The 14939-nt window shown below is 37.9% G+C and overlaps 1 protein-coding gene across 4 annotated transcripts in view; it reads left to right on the forward strand.

Moving 5' to 3' along the window:
• USP54 (ubiquitin specific peptidase 54) overlaps positions 1–14939 on the forward strand; it is a 92188-nt gene that overhangs the window by 49447 nt on the left and 27802 nt on the right. For 3 of the 4 annotated variants that reach the window (XM_014879931.2, XM_014879935.2, XM_014879932.2), the window contains exons 4-8: positions 9188–9322; positions 10439–10552; positions 10715–10797; positions 12641–12746; positions 14630–14776. In XM_014879931.2, coding sequence (XP_014735417.2) covers positions 9188–9322; positions 10439–10552; positions 10715–10797; positions 12641–12746; positions 14630–14776 — 585 coding nt within the window. Of the gene's footprint in view, positions 1–2557; positions 2660–9187; positions 9323–10438; positions 10553–10714; positions 10798–12640; positions 12747–14629; positions 14777–14939 lie in introns of all 4 variants that reach the window. The other variant, XM_088168969.1, reaches the window with a different exon arrangement.

A 14939-nucleotide genomic window follows, 5' to 3' on the forward strand; every position in this document is an offset into this window, starting at 1 on the left:
GAGTAAATTGTGCAATCCTGTGTCTCTGTTTGTCTCTATCAATTAATTTGTTGCACCTCTGGGGTTTTTTTGTGGCCTCCTTTCTAAATTTTGCTAACTCAAACCCAGGCTTCTTGTGGGAGAAATGAACATGATGCAAACATGATGAAAATACCAGCTTTAATCTTTCTGAGCAGTGATTTTCCTTTCTGAAATTGAGACTTAGATGTCTTCTTTGATCACAAATGTGTTGTAAAATCCGACTAAATATATAAACTAATTGTGGGAGAATTTGTGTTACGAATTCTATGTGCAGTAATGAAAATGACAGCATGTCTTATAAAAATGGCAAAATAGAGAGTGCAAGTTTAAATTAAGATCATCTGACATTCCCAGGCCATATTTATGGTATAACAGTTGTCTTGCTGCTGTTAAGTAACATCACAGGTGCTGTGGTAGAGACAGGCTTGAAATGAGTTATCTAGTGAGCTTTTGGGCTTTGTTGAAGAGTTTCCCCTTGCAAATGCAACAGCAAAGGGGAGACTATTAAGGCATGAAGTGAGAGAATTTATCTTTTTTTGAAGGGAAACTTGCCTCAAGGCATATCTGTTGAAATGATGAGACAGAATGATATTTACAGCAGTATCATCAGAAGAGGATGTAACAGTGGGTTAGGAGCAAGATAGTGCATCCAAAGTGAGATACAGTTTTTCAGACACAGAAAAGATGGAAAATTAAATATATCCTCTTCCTTAAAGGGGAATGACAAGATTTAGTCATGATCTGGTGGTTTGAGTTCATTAAGTTCAGTGGGATAATGTAAAGGTATTTTTTGGATCATGCCCTTAAATAATGTCAAGTGGTTGTTGGTATTCTTTCTAGCCAAGATGAGGTCAGAAAGAAGAGGATTTAGGAATTTATTGTGAATGTAAGCTTTTGCCTTTCTGGGATTTAACCTAAAAGCATGATAAAGGAAATACCAGGAGATCAGACAGGTTCTGCCATGAATGAAAGTAGACTCTCAACTCTGCACCAGAGTCTAGGTTTTTAATATGAAGATAATAGTTAAAAGCCTTTCGGTATAGAGTACTGAAAAAGAGGGAGAGGGATATGAAAGGATATTACAGAAAAAAGGAGAGGATGAATCTTTGTGGTGCTGGTCTTGAAAGATGAACTGCAGATAAAGATGCATGTGGATTAGCAGTAGTGGTATGAGAGAGAAAGCACTACAGGAAAACTGGAGGATGACAGGATCTCTGGAATATATGTATTAAAAGCAGACATTGGGTCAAAGAATGTTTAGTTTTGTTGGTAAAATCCTTGGTTTTGATATCTTGAAGTGTATAGTGTGCTATTAGGAACTTGGAAATGACAGGTGGTATGGCAGAATTCACAAACTCCATGCCTGCAGCCATATGTTTATTTTTTAAATTAAGCTGCTTTTGAAAAATTTGCTGCTCTCTCTTTTCACTCTCAGATATCTGCAAAGATTTTGTGCGTGTGTGTTTTTGGTTTTGTTTGGTTTTTTCTACCTGCAGTTCTTAGCAATAATTTTCCTAGCTGGGAGTTGTTACAACCCTTAATTTCCAATGAAACAATAGTGTTAGCAAAGTAATAGGACAAATCCTCTACTACTTTTGCACATTTTGGAAAACTTGTGTATGGTTGTGTGCAGAATTCCTAGAGCTCACAAAAACTCTAAAGAACACATAAGCAATTAAAGAACTACCTAGTCAAGTATTTATGAATGTGGGCAGTAACCAAAACTTGAAAAACTAAATAAATTCCAACTGGATCCAAATAAAAAGTTTGCATTTACTGTATCTGCAGTCTGTTCTTCATGGGAGATTGCTCTATGTCCTACCAAAGCCTGTTCCAGAAACTCTTTCTCTGGGTGATACTGTGTCAAGCTTTCACTTTTATTATCTTGTGTAAAATGTTGATATGTGTACATAAGTATTTGAAAGTTCCCCCCTCCCCCTTTTTATGTTGTTGTCAAGTCAGATAGTATTATAAAGGTGAGTTATGTGGGCTGTCACTTAACTCTTAGTGAAATTGGGGTGCAAACAACTCCTCAACCCCCAAAAACCTCTGGGCAAGAGAAACCTAAGCTGTCTTGCTTGAATGCAGCTGAAAAGGTAGGGGTATTCACAAGGGACAGCCCCAAACTGTGGAAATGGTCACGTTCATCTTTATATACTCCTTAAGCAGGCAGTAGAAGGGGGAAAAAGGCTGTTCAAGGTATTTACTCATTCTCTATTGCCCTCTGGATCAGTGTTTTCAAAATGCTCTATTTTTTTCCTCCTGTAAAAGTCTGTCTGTCTGGTACATGTTATGTGTAAACTTCTGTAAGACAAGTGGCATTATGTGCTTCATGTGCACCTAAAACTGCAAGCATCACCAAGAGCATGTTCTGTGTCTGAGGACAGCAGGGTCATCCCCTCCCTTCTGTGCTCATCTCTTCCCCTGCCCCAGCTCTCCTTTCTGCTCTGGAAGCCTTTAACTGTTGTCCTGCCAGAGTAATGCTGGATTAGCCTCCAGGTCTTTGACATCCTCTTTTTCTTGAATCTTGCCTTAGGCTTTGCTAAGATGAGGGAGAAGAAGTGGCTGGATCCAGTGGGAACACCAGAATTTGGAGCTCTATACCATGCGAAAATCTCCTATTAGGGTCTGGGGAGAGGTAATTAGCCTTGCATGCTGTCAGGTGGATCTGCCCAAAATACTTGTCCAGACCAAGCAAGGTGGAGGCAGGACATGTTTACTTTTCTTCAGAGCATGCTGGCATGTTCAAATTCCAGCCTGGCTTGGGAAAGGGACAGTACTTGTGGGGAGGAGCCTATGTCATGTTCCCCCACTTCAGGGTCCCTTCACAGCATACCTGACACCATCTGTGTTGTACAGAGAGGGTTCGTGCTCTTCTCCTACTCTGACATGTTGCTCTGAAGGTGACATCCTCTTCCTTTTGACTCTAGAGGAAGATAGTTTTCTCTAAGCTAAATTTAGCCATGGAATAACACTGATGAAGTATTTTTTCCACACTTTCTTGGCTTGTTGCAACTGTTTCTAGGGATTTGGATGTCATGCACAGTATTTACTGTAAATGCTCAGTTAGCTCTCTAAATATTACTTGTAATTTCAAATATGGGATCACAGGACAGTGATGTCATACCCAGTCAAATCACATTTTATTTTTGTACCACATTGAAGACTTCTGTTACACAAATTCTTGACGTAATTTTAAAGCTTGATGTGCTACCTGTCTGTGTTTATGTAGCTAGAAAATGAACCTTGAAATCATTCCAGGTATGCATTCCTTGGTTATTTGGAAGGAACCTTGCATCAACAGCCCTAAAAAGGGAGAGCTGTAGACTCTCTGCTGGAATCCCAAACACTGTTCCTTAAGATGTGGCATTAATTATTTTTCTCAATACACAAGCTGTCCTTACCACTATGTGGTTTGCCTGCCATCTCACTGGAATGGCTTTTTGATATATTATTTATGCTGAAGTCTACTATGGTTTGGTTTATTTTCCTTTTTTTCAGCGTGACTTTGCTTTGGTGTTTATCACAGCTGGAAGAGGGTAGGAAGGGGGAAATCCGTCCACTGTACTGAGCATGCCACAGAGAGTTTGTTCTCCTTCCAGGGATTGTACTGGGAGCTCGATAGTGCCAGGATACAGGACAGAGTGTTTTTTGTAGGTCACAAAGAAGAATGTTCTATTGATAAATTCTAATAGGGCTGGTCTTTTCTGTTGTTTTGTCATGTGCAACAAAAGTAGGAAGAATGTGAATTTTCTGTGTAGAAATGATGTTGTTGTTCAAGATGAAAATGGAGAATAATAGGATTTTACAGTGCTTTAAAAAGTGGAAGACTCTAGTTGGTTCTGATAAGCCACTTGCTTCAAGTGATTTATTATGAAATGTTCATCATGTGGTTGAGACCCTAATAGGTTGGTTGCAAAGATTTCATCCTCTTGTTTTATGCTGTTTTTCAAATGGCAGTAGTATTTCAGGGTAAAACAGTAGTCAAAATACATAAAATAATTACTTTTATTGTTTCATCTTTTTTCTTCAGTTGGCACTTGCAGTTAACTGCCTGCCAAATAAACTAGCAGCAAGTACAGTTTCCTGAGTTAATAAACTGAGAATTGAAACTTCCAAATAACAATTGGCTGTTTTGATCTTGATCAAGCAGTTAATGAATTGTTATCTAGTAGATGTGCACATTCTGTCATTTGAATTTCTTTTCCTGCCAACATCTAAACAACATTTGTGGAAAGTATTATTTTTACTTGATTTTGGTAGTAGCCAGGAGTGCCTGACTTGACGGTCTGTACTGGGCATCTAATCTTCATATTCAGGATATAGTGTGAGTAGAAATGGAAGAGACATAGAAAGGAATAAATGGAAATCTAGATTGATTGTTACCAGACTTGGATGTTTGAAAAGAGATCAAAAGACACAAAACCAAATAGACCTAGAAGTTGTGGCAACCTTGAAGGTGAATATAACATGAGGAAATGTGGGGAAGAAATATGAGCTAGTGGAAATACTGTGGGTGGAGGCTGATGTGTTTGGATAGGAGAAAGGTGATTTTTAGCAGCCGTTCAAAACAGGTTGTACTGAGTACAAGGCTTCACTGGGAGAGTGTGATGTTCTGAATGAGAGATTAGCTACTACAAGCAAGAAAAAAAGGTCCACTGAATTGAGCAGGGTAAGAAGGGCATGCTATTGAAATAGAAAGAAAGCTTAAAAAAATTATGCAAACAAAAATCCCATCACCAAAACCCAGAAGCAGTTGATTAGTGTAGGGAATACTAAGGCATTTGAGGGGAACATATTTTGTTCTTTGAAATACCATACCACTAGAGCTGCAATGATATCCCTGTGCAGAAGAAACTTCTGTATAACGCTGGAAGGGAATAGTTAGTTCTCAGAAAGCTGCCAAGGACACAATTCAAAATGACAGTGCATGAACACTGTTCTGATTCAGTAGCTGTTCCCTATTGTCTTCACCCATTAATTTATTCTTATGTCAGCCCACTTTTGCATGCTTGATTAAAAAGTCACATGTGAATGTTTATCAAGTTTGGTTTGTTTCATCAATAAGGTTAGTTACACACTGCAGATGTCACTTTACCCCAAATAAGTGGAATATTTCTTTCCTAGGGAAGAAGTTGATTCCAAACACTTTCAAAGATAATTGGGAGCAGATCTTGTAAACTATGAGGGGATTTTCACAGTTGTTGCAACTTTCAGATCTTTAAAAGAACTCCCAAGAATGCATGTCAATTCCACGAATTGCCTAAAAGAATACTTGCCATCTTTATTCTCTAAACCAGGTGAAAAAAATTTGGTTTATGGTCATGCATGTGAATTTTAGTGTTCTGAAATAGCTTCAAGGTTTCTTGAAGAGTTGCATGATAAATGTACCTTGTCTCAAAACTTGAGTTGTTTTCCTTTATTTGATAGTTGATCAATATACATCTAGAATGTCCATGCTGATCCCCACACCCACACTTCCCAAAGTGGAGGATATTATTTTGGAAGCCCACTGACTCTGCAGGGCTTTGTTCTGATGTGTGTCAGAGGCCCAGCTGTGTAGTAGTAGAAAGGATATGAAGCCTTCAGTTTAAAAACTATTAAAAAGCCTTTTTAATAGTAAAAAACGAAGTGAGGCCCTACAATGGATTGAGATGGTTTAGGGAGTTGCAGGTTTGGACCCACCTGAGACCAAGTTGGTGAAAGGTAACATTGTAATTGCAGTTGATCTTAGTATTTGGGGGAGAACTATATGCTAGATGGACTTTGCAAATTTATTGGTCTTAAAAGAAGACATTCACTTCCTAATTTTATTCTCTGCTACCCTTTCCAGACTTTTGAAGTGCTGTAGGGAAGGGGATGTGAAGGGAGATAGGCCTCTTTTCCATATAGACCTCTCAGAGGAATGCAGTATTACCAGAACTCAGACTTCCTGTCAAAAAAATCCCTTGCTCACACTGTTCTGTCTTAGCTTGTAGGCTGACCAGTGTGCCAAGAACATGTCCTCAGTGTAGAAATCAAAGTACTGCTATTAATACAGTTTTAGTAATTCTTAGATTTTATGTTAAGCTAATTCTTTTTTTTTGTTCTGCATCCTTGATTTCAGTTACTGAAAAGAGGTAAAATAGAAAAAACTTTGCATTTTCACGGGGGTTTTAGCAGTTTCCATTTATATTGTTGCCACTGTTAGGGACACTCTCATTTGTGTTGGAATGTAGCCATTGAAAGAGATCATCAGTGCACTGATGGGATTTCTACCATCACTTTCAGAAGAAGTTAAAGAAGTTTTTGGAGGAGAACAAAGTTTGAATGTTCCATATATGAAATTGTCATGTTCCCTAAACCCTTAGAAGAAAGGTGCTGTGAGAACTCCTGGGGCAGAATCAGGAGTGCTTTCCTGGTCTGCACCCAGCTGGCTTTGGTACCTGTGTATGGAACCAGTGTTTGAGCAATTAACAGTATCGCTCACAGGCAAGACCTTAAATTAAGGAGGAAGATCTGACTTAGATAATGTAAAGTGGTGAAATTGCAGGAAATGCCACACCTGTCCATCTGAGCTTGAGAGACAAGAAAGACTTGTTCTGAAGGGGAGCAAAGAACCTATCTTGAAAAAGAAAAGGGAATCAACCCCAACAGCCCCATCTTCCCCCCACAAAACCCCAACCCCAGTAACTGAAATCTAAGGAAGACCAAACTTCCCTCTTTTCAAAGTGCTTCTGACTCCATTTGAGGTGCTTTTGGGACTTCCTACAAGCACTGGGTTCCAATGTGCTCTAAACTGCACTGTGCAATGACATAATAAGATTTGATCTTTATTAGATTAAAATGCACAATTACTCACTGGTTTTAAGATTTTTTTTTTCTCTTGTAATCTGAATAAGACTATATATCATTGTGTGCTGTGCCATTACAAATTTGAAGAAGCATTCTTCCATGTAATATTGGGATCTGTTGCATCCTGATTTTTGCATTCTTCACAGAATTTACATTGTTTAATTATTTTTTTATTCCATGGTAAGTATAGTGTTTCTTTAAAGATGGAAGTTTAAAAGAAGAGTTTCAGTTTCCTTGTTTGCTTCTCCTTTTGCCTAGTTTAGAGCCTGCATTGTTTCTTACCCCCCAGGTGTGCAAAGCCATTTCAGGGCTCTTGTTGAAGCAAACCAGGTGCTGCCCATCAGCTCACAGCAGTGAGGTTGTGGACCAGTTCTAGACAAGTGTCTCAGATCTATGAAGTGAGGTTGAATAAAAAGAATAAACACATTTCTGAAGCACAGTTGTGAATATTTTGAAGTGCTCTTAAATTATTTAATGTAAAATGTGAAGTGGAATGGAGTTATGTTTCACTGCCTTTATTTTTTTTTTTTTGAGAGTCACTGAAATGAGAAAATTCACTCATGAAACATGAATCTTGCTCAGTTATCAGAGTGACAGAAATGGCAATCATGTTGAAGTGCAGAGACTTTGTCATTCTTTCTCTTTTATATATGGATATATAAAAGATAACTGAGGAGGGATATTCTCTTAGTTCATGAAGTATGATACTGCCTCAGCTTTCTCTTCATTACCCTTTTCTCATGATTCTGTGATGCTCTAATAAAGGCAATAGTAGAAGAGCTGTAGGTTTCAGCACAGTGGACTGTTATCTATGAATGAGCACTTTGAGGACCACCAAAATAAAAGTTGCAGCAAAGAGAGATAGGCATATTACATCTATTTTAGATTATGTCAACACTATAATTCCTATGGGCAGAAATGGCAGAGGCATGCAGGTTGGTTTGCTAGCTGTGCTCTGCACTTTTTCCAGCTTCCTCAGAACAGACAAGGTTGAACCATTTGGCAAACCTTTCAGCTTACCTTCTCATTTCCTGATAAGAAACAAGTAAAAATAGTTAAAGGAGAGAAAGATTTCGATTATTTTCAAATAAGGTAGATCCCAGAGTATGTTGAGGAGAACATTTCTGTAATTAAAGGAAGAAGTGCTACGTGAATTGTGAATTGCTGCAGATTAGTAGAGATTTGAAAGAAAATCAACCAGAACAAGCCAGTTTGAACTTTCTCATTGTTTTATACTAGGTTTAGAAGGCACAAATGCAGACTGGTGCACAATTAAAGGTGGTCCCTTTTTTCTCTCTTTCAGTATGAATTGAACTTTTCCACACTTTTTAGAGAAACTGTGAGGAAAGTTTTATAGGAACGGACAAGCAGAATTTTGAGATTGACACTGATGAAGATGGTTGCTTGTCATATGAAATGGGGTAGAAAGTAGAGCACAGTGGTGATGGAGATTTGTGTTAAAATAAGGACTAAAAGTTTTTACTTTGACTGAATATCTTGCATATAAAATTATGTTCCTGTTTTTATAGGAAGGGCACAGTGCAAGTTAACTGTTCAGATGGTGTTTTGGATATTTCACACATATGTGCATGCAAGCACACAAAATGAATGTGGTCATTTAATCAGTTGGGAATATGTACAGAACTTCCATGCATATAACCCACACTTCAGACAATAATGTGTCCTTTTAGAATACTGGTGAATGGTTGTTACCCAGGTGATGTGAGTAACACTAATGAAAATGCAGGTTTATGGCAGCAAGTGAACAGCTGGCTATACATAGGAACTGCCGTTCCTATTCACGTCGTGCCTTTTCCCTCCTGCCTGCTGATAGAAAAATCATCTAATTCTTACCCACTTGGACTTATGAAAGGTAAATTTCTTAAAGTGTGCAAGTATCAAGTTATGGCTAGAAATATTTGGAAGGACTTGCTTAAAAGAGGGAGCAATGTGGCATGGGTAAGCTGGAAGTGAGAAAGTTAAATGGAGAGGGAAAGATGGGAATAAAAAGTGAGGTTTTTGTGTTCATTGTATTTGCTTCAGGAATCAGATTTGGGGAAAAAAAAAAAGATCCAAGGGGGATTGACACTGAGGGAAATTTCCTCCGAAACTCTTAACCCTCCCTTGTACATGTGAAAGGAAGAAATACTCAGAGGTGCTTATGATTTCAAAGGAGGAACTTTTAGGATTTTCTCTTGTGGTCTGTGTACCGTACAAGTATCTGCGTGTTGCAGGATCCAAACAAGTTAAATGTTTGCTGTTTGTTTTCAGATAAATTAAGTCATACTTTGAAAAATACAGTACCTTAACTATCTTCCTGTGTTTTTACTAGGGTATATTCAACCAGTTTCAGTGTAGCAGTGAGAAGGTACTGCCTTCTGATGCCCTGCGCACTGCTCTTGCAAAGACATTTCAGGATGAGCAACGCTTCCAGCTGGGCATCATGGATGATGCTGCTGAATGTTTTGTGAGTATAACAAAACAAGATGGTTTGACAGGCAGAGTTGTGGCCCACCACTACCCTGATTCTTTTCCCCTTAATTTTTTTCTCCCTCTATTTCTCCTTTCCCCAAATTGCAACAGACTTTGCATGTCTGGCCTGAAAAAGTGCACTGAGAGATCCCCAAACCAATGATTTGGAAATGGTAATATCATCGGTAACTGTTTTTACAGTTTCTTTTGCATATGTACTGCATGCCCTCTCCAGTGTGCTTTAGATGTGAATTATGAAAAAATTACACTAAAACAATGATCCTGGATTCGAGTTTTAAAGATCACCTCAAAACGGTAAAAGGACATTTTGTTTGCCAGTTATTCTGGAATTGTGTTTTCACAGGAAAATTTTTCAAGGAAAATTGTACAATGTGAGAACTGTTTTGCCAAATAATTAATCTTGACCTGTTTATAGCAGGCCTTTAAACCACCCAGGCAGCTAGCAGTGTTAGTGAAAAGTGTTCTGCTGGAAGAGTTGTCAAGAGATTTCTGGCACCCACAGATTAATGTTGGCAACAGTGGAAGGAGAGAAGGTCTTGGGACAAGAACTCCTGGGAACTTTAAAACAGATGTAGTTGTATGAATTAAAAGGACTGAACATTTCCTAGATATTGTTTCATACAGAATTTAGTCTGCCTCTTCATTTATTAGTTCTTCCCCTTTTTGGTAGATTGTAGATGATGTGGCATATTTCAAAGCTGTCATGGAATGTAGAAGTTGATTTATTTTGTGTTGATGAGAGGTTAGTGTCAATCCAGTGATTTTTCAAACTGCATAGATACTCTGTTATATTTGGTCATATCTGTGGATGCTTGAGAACTTGACAAAAAAATCAGCAGCAGAGTCTTCAGCAGTGCTAGTAAATAAAATAAATGGTTACCTGATCCAACATTTCAAATCAGAAGTGGAGGGCATTTCCTTTTTTTCTATGAAATACCAACTCCTATGTTTTTGAAGCAACTTTCACAAATTTGCAGGAGCCTTCTGTCTGTAACATCATCGCATCTGAAATGCTTTTGTGATTTATATCTTAGCTTTTGTCTGCAGTTGAAATTATCTAATGCATTTTTTCCTTTTTTCCTTTGGCCAGGAAAACCTGTTAATGCGAATTCACTTCCACATTGCAGATGAGACAAAGGAAGATATTTGCACTGCACCACATTGTGTTTCCCACCAGAAGTTTGCAATGACTTTATTTGAGCAGGTGGGGTAATGATATGTGCTTAATACCAAGGGCCAGTTCTCAAGTTTTATGTTTTCATTCCTAAAACATATGTTGCCACAGTAAAGAAATGTACAGGCAGAAATTTTGCAGTGAAAATACCTGTTTAATCTTGTCAATGTATTATATTTTCTTTCTCTTTAGTGTGTTTGTACCAGTTGTGGTGCCACCTCTGACCCATTACCTTTCATCCAGATGGTACATTATATTTCCACAACCTCACTCTGGTGAGTTGAGTTTTTCACAGGGAACCTCCCCACCTCTTTTTTTCCCCCTCCCCTTTTTTTCTTTTTTTTTCTCCCCCCATACTGGTATTTCAGTTGGATCTCTATGGTCTTTATTGATTAAATGTCTAGAACATGGTTTGTTCAAAGTTGGTGGAGCTTTGATAACTGTGAATAAAGAGCATGAGGATTTAGTGAAGCAGAAGATTACAGTTTAGGCATGGATCAGTGTGTCTGCTTGTTTATGATTCTGCATCCTGAAAACTGTAGTGACAAGGACTCATGTACATTTTGAAAGACTTTAATGTGTGAGCAGGTGATTTAAGAAGACAGATAAGAAAAACAGCAAAAAAAATTACTTTGAAAAGGACCTTTGGACATCTAGTCCATCCTCCTGTTTAAAGCAGGGCTAACTTCAAAGCTAAATCAGGCTGCTTGGGGTTGTGTGTAGCTGAGTTTTGAAAGTGCTTAAAGGACAAAAATTCCATGACTTCTGTGGGCTGCCTGTTCCAGTTTTGAACTGGAGGGTTTTTTCTTCCTTATGGTGACCAAGGCAGTTCCCTGATAACTAGGGGAAGATGCAGGAAGGGAAGCTCTCACTGGAGGTCAGACATGGTTTGCCCTAAATCCACGCTGACTGCTCTGATTTGCCTTATCCTTCACGTGCATGGGGTTAATTTCCAAGGGGATTGATTTGGTCTGTCATGGCCCCAGGTGGTGGAGTGAGACTGACCAGCCCTGTAGTTCCTCAAATCCTCTTTTCTTGGATGAATATATAGCTCTTGTTTAATCTAGTTATAGGGGAAATTGCCTGCTCGCTGTGACCTTTCAACAAAGGTGGTGCACAGAGCATGAGCACTAGCTCTGTAGCTGAGTTTTTGAACTAATGCTGGAGAAGTGTTCTTTAAGTAGATGGCTGCTCAGTTAAAAGCTTTTTAAATCTGATTGAGACAGGAATCTGTTATTTGTTTCTGTCTTGAAATTTTTATTGGGATTAGAACTTCTTTTTGTTTTATGCCTGGCGTGAGAGATATGTAGTTACTGAGCATGAAAAAAAAATTGTCATGAAAACTGCTAGTTGCCCTTCACATGGAGATCTTTTAAAAGGTACCACTTTACCTGTGCAGCAAGAGTACTGTAAAGCATCCCCCTTGTGGCTGTTGCCTGCTGTTCCATCAAGCTCTAGATTTTCATTAGGTTCCAGCAGACACTGTATATCAGAATATCCTTTATTAGAAAAAGGAGGAAATAGTTATGCAAGTAGTATTCAGTATTTTCTAGGAAATATCAAAATAGACCTTAAGTTGTGCATTATTTTAGAAATATCAATACATACTAATATATTTATGTACCTCTGAGGCCATTTTAAGCTTGAACATGCTTTGAGCACTAATACTCTTGTGTACATATTGTCATCTTCCTTTCAACTTGGACAGTGAAATAATTTGGATACTATGCTATTATTTTGTTTGTAATTTTATTCAGAATGTGTCTTTCTATGCTATTTTATTATAATTGTGCTTATTGAAGGGTTCGCATTTTGAAACCAAGTATTTATCAAAATGCTTAAATTTTCTTTTAACATACAAAATTTAAGCCAAACAATCTTATTTCTATTATGAGTTTTACGTGTTTTCTTTATGCAGTATTTTTTTGGAAGACATAGTAAATCACAATTAATTATGTGGATTTTTTTCTGTACTACAATATTAAATATAAAAAGTGTTGTTTATTTTAAGTTTCTTAACTTTAAAAAGGTTAGATGAAATGTATACTAGATTAGCGTGGGCTTGTTTTTTTATTTTATTATTCAACTTTTGTTTTCTATACTTTGTCTATACTGAAGCAATCAAGCTATTTGTATGCTGGAGAGGAGGGAGAAACCAACTCCAGACATGTTTGGGGAGCTCCTGCAGAACGCCAGCACTATGGGGGACCTGCGCAACTGTCCAGTGAGTGGCCTTGGCTTTCTCTGAGTGTGAATTCACTATCCCACAGTTACTTCATGAAGGAAGGGAAAACGTGGTGATGATGGGTGCTCCTTTGACTAGCCACAAGTATTAAAACCAGGAATAGATGCTTATTTTTTATGTATATTGTAAGTGCTAGATTGCTGAAGAAAGAGTTCAATATCTTGTTATGCCTTTCAATAAATATGCAAAAAGAGTTGTCATCAAACTTTTTAAACAGATTGAGTAATAGGTAGGGCAGGAAACAGCTGCAGAGTTGCTGCTTCATGTGATGCTGCTGTTAGGTGCAATAGCTTTAACAGGAGGGCTGTGTACCTGGTCCCTGGGGCCAGTGTATTTCCATTTTATACCTGGCTCCGCTCCCAATTTGTAACTCTGAAACCATCAGTAAAAGCCTCCATTGAAGTACATACTTTTTAATATTGGCAAATAGTGGCTTACTTATCTAAGTAAAAGAAGATATTTAAAAGGTGCATATGAGTCCAGCTACTTAATAACCAAATAATCTGAAATTTAATAGAAATGCATTCTTGGTCAGGGCAAACTGCTATTTGACTGTGAAATAATCAGTTGGATAAAATTGCATACCAGCATTTGCTGCCCCTTTCTTTTTATGCTAAAAAAGATTTTCTATTGAGGTTTAGCTAAGTGTGGCCTCAAAGTTATGCAAAGGAAACTTTTTATCAGGATGCCATGTTCCTGCTGTTGTGCTGAAAATGCTGAAGTAAAGAAGATAATTTGAGAGTAAGATAGGTTGGGAGGTAATAAACAGAATTGCTTGTACTTTAAATGACCCTTTCAAAATATGTGTGAATAAATTAATCTTAATATTAAAACTTCATATCTACATTTAAACATGAGAGTCCTCTACGGTTTCTTTCTACTTTTATAATTTTTCATTTTTGTCTCGCAGTGATGGTTGGGACTGAAATTCTGGTGAAATTTTCTAGATTGCTTTGGGGAAGAGACGCTTTGCGATCTCTTCGCTGGTTCTAGTGTCAGGAATTATTATATTCAATTGTGAAGCTGGACTCTGTAGACAAGAAAAATAATTCTTGCTATGAAAATGCTTTTTTTCCTGCAATCTTGTAGGGCTACATCTGTGATATGTATGCCTCAGGGAAAAAAATGGATATTGCACATGGACTTTGTCATAGTTTTTGTTGTGTGCCCCCCACTTCGTTGCATCGGCACCCCCCTCCCCTGCAAAATGCACTGTTACTAATTTAAAAAGTAAAAAATGAAAAGAAAAATCAAAACAGGAAATAAGAATTGTAGAACTCCTATGAGTTACTAAAACAACTCTTACTCTCCTGATCTTCCAGCTGCTGTTCTCATATTTATGTAAATACTGACGTAACTATACCCGTATAAGATGGGATGTTTGAGGTACCATGTAGAAACACTCAAATTTAACAGCAAAGCAGGACCTTTTCTGCTTTTTCAGCAAAGCAGAATTTTCTTCTGACACTGATATATAAGGTATCAGTCTCTTTGCATAAATTTTTAATCTGAGATTCTGATCAAAAGTGACCTTTCTGCCCAATTCCAAGGAATGTTACTGGGATCTTTCATGTACGTTTGCTTATCTTTTTTTTAAATAAGCTTGTTTTTGTGCTCTATGTATTAATCATTATCAATAGCAGGAGGAGGAATTGGCAGAATTGAGAATGCAGGATGGTCTTGATAGCACATCTCATCTATGACATGAGAAGCTCCTACCTTGGCACTGAGCACGTTTGCTGTATTTCTCCACCTCCTCTTTGGAAGCTGTGCTTCTGAGACTTACACTTCTTAGTGCCTTGCCCTAACATTATAATAAGTGAAGAATTCTATTCAGTGTCTTGTTTTATTTATATGCTCAGAGTAACTGTGGGGAAAAGATCCGTATTCGTCGTGTGCTGATGAACTCGCCACAGATCATCACCATTGGCTTGGTTTGGGATTCAGACCACTCTGATCTGGCTGAGGATGTGATTCACAGTCTGGGAACTTGCCTTAAACTGGGAGATGTGAGTATTTTGTATGTTGGCACTACTTAACAAAGACAGTCTTTGTCATGGTAGTCTACAGTAGCAAATGGAGAAAAATATAAAGTCACTGCCTTCACCTTTTTGGTGTCCATAAAAAGTGGAATAGAGAAGAACCAAGGATCTGACCTATCTCTGAAAGCCT

Source organism: Sturnus vulgaris, chromosome 8 (assembly GCF_052056855.1).
Source record: "Sturnus vulgaris isolate bStuVul1 chromosome 8, bStuVul1.hap1, whole genome shotgun sequence".
Taxonomy (NCBI): domain Eukaryota; kingdom Metazoa; phylum Chordata; class Aves; order Passeriformes; family Sturnidae; genus Sturnus; species Sturnus vulgaris.